At 40.8% G+C, this 8,489-nt stretch overlaps 1 protein-coding gene across 1 annotated transcript in view; it reads right to left on the minus strand.

Annotated features, from left to right (window-relative positions):
* The window catches only part of NDUFA9 (NADH dehydrogenase (ubiquinone) 1 alpha subcomplex, 9, 39kDa), a 37,446-nt gene extending 31,801 nt beyond the window's left edge, over positions 1-5,645 (minus strand). The window contains exons 1-2 of the mRNA XM_008576636.1: positions 5,582-5,645; positions 373-543 (exon numbers count right to left, since the gene is read on the minus strand). Coding sequence (XP_008574858.1) covers positions 373-543; positions 5,582-5,630 — 220 coding nt within the window. The 5' untranslated portion in view covers positions 5,631-5,645. The remainder of the gene's footprint in view (positions 1-372; positions 544-5,581) is intronic.
* Between the last annotated feature and the right edge of the window lie 2,844 nt (positions 5,646-8,489).

The following is an 8,489-nucleotide window of genomic DNA, read 5'->3' on the forward strand; positions in this document are numbered from 1 at the left end:
CCTTTTTGTCTTTTTTACTGACCGGTAACGGGATCGCAACCCTCGGTGTTGCGCCCGCACCGCGCTCAGCCAGTGAGCGGGAACCGGTCTCCACATGGGATCCGAACCCTCGGCGGGAGCGCTGCCGCACTCCCAAGTGGCTCACTCTCCAGTGCGCCACCGGGCCGCCCCCCCCCTTATTCCCATCTTAATGTCCAACATAGGAAGCATGGGTGTGCTCTTAATGCCACAGCAGATAAAAATTACACAAATCCAAAACAGTAGTAATTTGTAATACTGTTAAAATGAAGAGAAACATAGCTCATAAGCTTTGTATCGGGCAATTCTAATCAACGGCAACAAAGCATACTGAACTCAGGAAAGTTTACTTACCAAGATGGTTGACAACATAGCGGCCCAGGAATCCTGTTGCTCCGAACACAGTGGCCACCACCCCACTGACCGAGGAACGCCCACCTTTCCCATGAGGTATGAGTGCATGATGAAGACGGCGACAGGGTGGGCCGTGAAACACGGATGTAGCTATTGCAGTAATGGCAGAACCTTAGACAAAACCCCAGAGTGGACAAATATGGCAAATGTTAATATAAAAGCATCTATGAATACAAATAGATTCTTTCACAAGAAACTTGTAACATTATTTTGCCATCAACACCTCAGTAATTTAAGTCCCAACGGCCATAATAAACATAAACTTTTACAACATAGATTCCACAGGATTTGAGGAAATATATAAAAATTAGAAAGTAAACTCCCTAACCTATAGGATATAACTTACCTAGGAAGATAAGTCGCATTAACCAAAAACATGCAGCAGCTACAAATTAAGTATAAACCTCTGTGGTGAAAGGAACTGAGAATACAAATTAAGGGAATGATAAGTCACAATACCATGACGAAGGATTCTTAGATGAAGCATCTTGAGAAAGGTTTTAAGAGGAATAACAGAAAAAATAGAATTCCATGAGAAACACATAGCACATCTAACCATGCAGAGGTAGAAATGAATAACCCTAATGCTGGGTAACAACATAAGACTTACCTGAAACAGATTCTGAAACTGATGATTAATGAAAAATAAAGTTGATATGGACTGAAGGCAGAGGACTGTTAGTACAGAACTTTTTTTTTAAGCAAAGAGTGCAGCTTAGACTTAATAAAAACCACTGAAAAACATCAAAAACTATGATAAAAGGAGTAGAGTGCTTGAGAAAAGGTTTTCCGACTTTTAGAAAGGTTAATTGCAAGTGATCTGTCTAACCTCCCACCATTTCTTCTTCATAGACTCAGTTTCTAGGTACTAGAAGAAACCCTCAAAGTTCATGCATCAATGCTTACAAATGTATGCAAAGGGACCATCTGGCCTTAGCCTGAACACGTGCAGGGTTAGGAAACAAAACTTCCTGTAGCAGCCCACTCTATTTGAGCTATTCAAACAGAATGCTCTACCATAAGGGGAATCAGTGACTGCTTCCCAGAAGTTTTTACCCTATGTTCCTCTGGAATGCCAAAGAACAAATCTAATCTCTTTTCTGCATTTAAGAGCAGCACTAAGTATATGCCCACTAAGTATTCTCTTCCCCAGGTTAAACATCCCCAGCTCTGTCAACTATTCCTCATATGGCAGAGATGTAAATCTCCTTTGGATACACTCCAATTTTCAAGTCCTTTCTAACTTATTAATGCAGAGTTGTTGTTTTTGTTTTGTTCTTTTGTGGCTGGCCAGTACAGGGATCAAAAGCGAAGAGTTCTAGAGCAAGTTACCCAACTTTCGCCAGGTATCTGGCATTGTTCTAATTGCTTAGTAGGTATTATCCTATTTAATGCTATCTTTATCACCACTTTACAGATGAGGAAACGAAAGCTCAGAGAGGTTGGTGACTAACCCAAAGAGCCAGTAAAGGAGACTGAAAAGCAGGCCAGTGAGATAGGAGGAAAAAAAGAATGGCATACAGAAACCAAACAAAGTGTTTTAAGCTGGCCGGTTAGCTCAGTTGGTTAGAGCATGGTGCTGACAACACCAAGGTCCAGGGTTCAGTCCCTGTACCTGACAGCCACACAGAAAAGAAAGTTTTGAGGAAAGAATTGTTACTCTATGAAATGCTGCTGAAAAGTGAAGTAGGAAGAGGACAGAGGACCATAGAATCTGGCTGTAGATGGCCTTAACAAGAGCAATGTTATTGGATTAGTGGAACTGAAAGCCAGACTGTAGAGGGCAAAAGAGGGAATATGAGGCAAGGAAATAATAAGAGGAGTATCGCTAATTCTTCTGAGGAGATGTGATCTAAGAGCCAAAAAGAAATGGGACCAGAGGAATGGGACAAGGAAGGTCGTGGGTGGTTGTTTTTAATATGAGATATTATAACATATTTATATACTGATGAAAATGACTCAAGAGAGGGGGAAAATTACTGTTTCAGAAGGAATGAATAGGTAAGAGAGGCTGGGATTGAATGCAAAGTGAAGGAAAACGCCTTAGATCAGAGCAGAAGGGGCTGATCCACTGTTAACAAGAGGAAAGGAAGAGAATTATCACAGGTCGGCTCTTAGATTTTATGGTGGGAAAAAGACTTTCTCTGTAAAGCTGAGAATGAGACAAAAGCAAATGTGAGGAGTTTTAGGAAACTGGCAATGTTAAATAAAGATTATGGAGAAAGGGAAACCAAGTTTCCTAGAAAAATGTAGTGTTGAAAGTTTACTTGATATCTGTATTCTGAATTTAAACTAAGGCCAGTTAGTTTGGAGATTTCCCTTGACCCATTCTTCATTGTTCAGGGGCAGGCAGGAAATATGTGGAAAGCTTGGCTTAATCAGGGTCAATATTTTTTATGACAAAAGAACATGGGATGAGGAGCTGAGAATATATAAGAGGGACCAATTAGAGTGATGAGTAAGAAAGTAAGGACCTAGGATATAAGACAGGGAAAAGATGGCAGAGTCAATGAAATGGAAAGAATTACTGCAGTCAAGGAATGAATACCTCAAAGGACTATTGTAAGGATTAGAGTAAATATACATAGAGCATTAGCACATTACCTAGCACACATTAAGCACTCCACCAATAATAGTGGCTTTCATTTATTATTACTTCAAAATCCTTAGTGTAATGTTACATTAACCTTTGTTTTTCAACAATTGTGGGCCAAGCACTGTTCTAGAAACTGTAAACAGCAAAAAAAGACAAAAATCCCTGGCCTAATGGACTGCACAGTTTAGAGGGCTGACATGAGAATTAACAATATACGGAAAAGCATCTGTCACAGTGCCTCCTTAGTGTAATGTTACATTAACCTTTGTTTTTCAACAATTGTGGGCCAAGCACTGTTCTAAAAACTGTAAACAGCAAAAAAAGACAAAAATCCCTGGCCTAATGGACCGCACAGTTTAGAGGGCTGACATGAGAATTAACAATATACGGAAAAGCATCTGTCACAGTGCCTTGCACATGGTAGGTGCTCAATAAATATAAATTATTACCCTCTTAGACTCCAGCCTCCCCACTTTCTTCCACTTATTATGAATACCACGAGAATATTTTTTATTCAAAATACATTCATTATATTCCTCTGCTCAAAAACCTACATTAATTTCCTACTGCAGTATCCAAATGAACAGTCCAGACATATTTGCTTGCACACTGAATTAGTTTTTAAAAAATGTTTATTTAAAAATTATATACATGTTTTATGAAGTACCAAATATTTTACACACATTATAAAGCACATATTAAAGAACTTAAACTAATGTTTGCTATACAGTTTGAACTAAGTTTGTGTTAGCTATTGTCATTACAGAAAAGGTTTTTTAAAAGTTCTAATATTGTATTTTTGCATCCCATTGGTTCCTCTTGCACAATCCATTTTGGAAACCACTGGTCTAAGCTCTGCTTGGCTTTCAAAGGCCTTTATTATCAGATCCCATCACACATTCACCCTTCTCCTTTCCTACTATCCCAGATACACAGGTAGTCATTCCACTGCCTCTTGAACATCTTGTGACTGCATTCTCACCCGCTTGTCATAGCCAGTGGCTGACTTTCCCGACTTTAACAACCCTAAAGAGATCAGTGAAAGCACTACCGTTCTCCACCAGTCTTCCAATTTCCCCTCACTATTTCAAGTAATACTAATCTTTCCCTTTTCTGATTTCCTATGGTACTTAATAGTCTTTCCACACTTAACTATATGCAATTGTTTCACACTGTACTGTCCCATAGTGTTTGGATTACGTTACACACTGGAATTGCCTCTCCAAAGTATACTCAAAAGCTTAGCTTACCAAAGGCAATAAAACAGAGCGTTTAAGAGCACAAGTAATGAGGTCAATTTAAAGAAAAAAAAATTGATGAAAATATCTAGAACTGTGGTTAGCTGATAGCAGGCACTCAAAAAAAAAGCAATTATTATCATTCACAATCTATACTACGTCATACCAATGTAATAGTTTAACAAGAACCAGTCAATGCCCTTGCAAGGAAGTCATGGCTACAAAACCATCTACTATAAGTGATGTGCACTGACACCTTCCCAGTAGTATGTAGGAGTTCTACCTAAGATGAAAAACAAAAAAGGATCGTCTAAACACTTCTGATTCTTGCCTCAGGCGAGAACTACCTGTAGTTCTTTTAAAAATTCAAGGTAAACGGAGTTAATCTCTAAAATTCTGATTCAATAGCTCTACAATGAGTTCCCCCTTCTATTTCTGATAAAGCCCTAGGAGTGATTCTGACACCAGCCAATTTTGAGAGTAAATGATATTCTAGGCCTAAAATACACTACGGAAAAATACAACTTTGGGGGGTTGATTGTGGAGGAGTAGAGAGTAAAAGAATGATGATGAAGCATAATCGTATTCTAATTTCCTTGCTTTTCTAGCCTCTTAGTGAGTTGAAAAACAAATGTATGTTGCAATTTGAGGACTGAGAGCAGATCCAATCAGAACAGAAAGAAAAATGAACAATGTTGACAAATCCCAAGAATCCTTCAGTCTTCTTCACTTTCCTTTCCAGCAAGCTCCTGATTCTTCTCTCCACAAACACCCCTCTCTCCCCCAGACCCCGGCGCTTTGACCTAACACACCCTACATCTACAGAGAAGCTTTCGGTTAAAAAAGGTACTTTTATAAATATTACTTCAGCTAATTTTCTCAGAGGATCCCTGACATTGCGGTATTATCATTTCCACTGTAACAGGAAGAATCTGAAGTTGAGGCCGATTGCACAAGATCACAGAGTCAATCCATGAAAACCCTCTCCACTGCCCTTTTTCCCTCTCCCTTTCTGATTCCTCCCCTCCCCATACAAATATTGCCCATAACAACCCTATCAGAACTCTGATTCTCTCGATCCGTTACGTGTCCCCCACCTTCTCCTCTTCCCTTCCTGCTGGTGTTCTCTTGTCCTCTCCCCAAGTGCACAATTTAATATGTGAGCCGGGGAGGTGGAAAAGAAAAGAGAGGAGAAACGGACGAACCAGGGTGCCCAGGGAGCTGGCGTGACCTCCGCGGCACGGACTCACTCCCAAAGCCTTAGATCCCGGTCTCGGAATCCCGATCCAGAGCTGCCGTCCCCGGTGACACTTACGTGACATTGGCAGGACCCGGACAAGCTGGGGGTGAACCGCGGCCGCCATCTTCTCCCACAATCCTCCACGGCCGGGGCGCCCGGATGACTACATCCGGGGTCTGGAAGCTGGGTCTGCGCAGGCGCTACCCGGGGAAAATAGACGAAAAGAGATCTGGGAGAAGAGAGGAAGAGACGGGAAAGGAGAGGAAGCGAAGAAGAGGGGCAAGAAGGGAAAGGGGAAGAATTTGGGGATCTGGAATGAACCGTAAAGATGATCTCTTATTTTCGAGGAACCTGAAGTTCAGAGCCAAGCAGAGAGTGACTCAGGACAGACGAAATGGCTGAACGCGAGGTGGAGGAGCTCAGCTTTCCTGACTCTCAGTTCATTGTTAAAATGTCAAATAGGGCAGCCCTGGTGAGGCTGGGGAAGGAGGAGGCCTGGCGCCGGCTCTCGGGAACTCCGGGGCCCAGGGAAGAGGAAGGGTGTGAAAGAAGGGGCTGGAGCGGGGACAAGGAGAGGAAAGGTGGGAGGAAGAGGAGAAATGAGGACGTGCCCCAAGTAAATACGCGCACATCGAGCCCGCCAAGCACGTTCTCTCCTCAGGGCCTCTGCACTTGCTGTTCGCTTTTCCTTCAGTGCTTACTGAGATGTCTGCACCGGCTCAAGCCTGCTTATAGGTGGCCTCTTCGGAGAAGACTTCCCGGACCACCCTATCCAAGGTGGTGATCATTCCTGGTTTTTTGGTTTTGTTTTTTCATTTATTTATCAAAATACTTATCGCCACCTGACATATGAATTCGGGAGTCCTTAACCTGGAGTGCGATTCATGAGTGGGCTTTAGGAAATCCGTGGACTTCCTGACATGTTATGTAAAATTTAGTGGCCGTGTATGCCATCTGAACATTTTTCTGAAAAACTACAGATGGTTCTCTCCAGAACAATGGTTTCTGTCGGTTTTTTTTTTGTTTTGTTTTGTTTTTGTTTTTTAAACTATGGAGGCTTTTGAGAATCTGCATTGTTCTGGAAAGAGCCATCTGGAGCTTGAGGAGATTCCAGAAAGATTAGACTAAGTACGTGTATTTTAAAATACTTATAGCCAATTGTCCTGTGAAACGTGTGCTTTGGGCTTATGAGAAAATAACCTAGTTTGGAGATCTTTCTAGACTGGTAATTCAGTGCTTTGTTTTCTCAGGAAGAGTGTGTGTTGCTGGGGTAGACAAAAGGCCTGAAGTAATAGTGGTTGCCTATCACTAGGCTTATAAGATTGTTTCCATTCTATCCCAACCTTACTGTTTACTGAAGTGTCACCTACCAAATTGAATTAGAAGAGGAAAGAAATCCTTGGATTTTATCAGAAAAGCTTAGTAATGCTAAACTGTCTTATATCTCTTGGCCTCATCCTACTTTCACTTAGCAATTAAAATTTGCTAATACTTGATTCTGGGGTCGAAATGAATATTAACATACTTTCCTGATTCTAATAAATTGACAGAGCCCTCTATCATCAGCAACCTCCTAACCCTGTATAACATCTCTAAGTTAAACACTGCTTCATGTTCTCAATTCTACTTTCATGTCATGGGATAGTTGGAAGACCACTGATTTTAACACCCAGAATGTTCGATCTCAGTCTCAGTTCTACCAGTTATTAGTTGTGACCTGAGGAAGCTTCTACACCTGTCTAACTGGGAAAATATCTGCCCCATTACCTCAAAAGGTTATTGTGAGGATGGGATGAAATAATGATGTGAAGTTGCTTCATCAATGGCAAAGTGCAATATACAGGTACACGCAGTCCTACTCAGATACCACTGAAGTATCAAAATCATTGAATGTTAGAGTTGGAAGGGATCTTAAGAGATCAACAAGCCCAATCTTTTTATTTTAAAAATGATGAAATGACCTAATGTAAAAGATCATCAATAGATATAATTTAGTTGAAGGAAGTCTATAATAAACCACTCACTTTTGAACCCATTACAATTTTAATCTTTTTACTTCATGGAAACTATATATTAGTCATATTTAATCGTTAATTACATAGTATCTAAGGTAACATTTTCAAAGAGAACATACTAATAAAGTCCTCCTCAAGTCTGGAAGGAATCGCCAACCAAATGCCTTTTGGTCTGATTTGTCCCAGTACAGTTCCTCAGGTCAGGCATTGCAAAAGATGGATTAGCATTACTGTATCTCTGACCATCTAAGACAAATTATAACCCAGAGATGGTCAGTTTAGACAAAATATCCCAAAAGTTATTTTATTTTATTTATTTTTTTTTTTTGTGGAAGGCAAAATACTTATGAGTCCAGGCTGGATCCCACAAAATGAAGTGATTCCATGGGCTTTGCATAAGAAAGAAACCCTCAATTTCTTTTATTTCTTCTCTGCAGTCATCTGAATTTAATACATAAACTTACTCTGCTGTTTTAATCAGAATCCATTGGCAAAATTTCCCCATCCCATATTTCCCCACCTAAATTAAACACTCACAGGAGAAAATTAATTGGGGGAAAGCAAGCCTAGTATGTGATAGGGGTTGCCTGTCACTAGGCTTATAAGATTGTTCCAAACTAAACATCAGAGCCTTGGAGTGTATTTCACCCCTCCTCTTGTCCTTTTGACCACTCAATTTCTGATAGCCTCACCACTGTTGCTATAGAGACTGTGATATCACCACTTGTGATTCTGATGTCACTCTCCAGTCCCAACAAGGGGGAGTTGCATGGAAGGCTGAGGGAGGAAACAAGATCTTGAGCTGAGCAAGAACATCCCAGCATCTTCGTTGACTTTAAAAGTGTATTCTGGAGTCTTCTGTGGTTCGCTATTCCAGTGCTACAGAGGTAGGAAGTCCCACTGGACTGATGAAACAACCCATTTTCTGATCTTCTGTGAGAAGGGAGAATTCAGTGACAAGAGGAGGG

The sequence above is a fragment of the Galeopterus variegatus genome, unplaced genomic scaffold (assembly GCF_000696425.1).
Source record: "Galeopterus variegatus unplaced genomic scaffold, G_variegatus-3.0.2 Scaffold1379, whole genome shotgun sequence".
In the NCBI taxonomy this organism is placed as follows: Eukaryota; Metazoa; Chordata; class Mammalia; order Dermoptera; family Cynocephalidae; genus Galeopterus; species Galeopterus variegatus.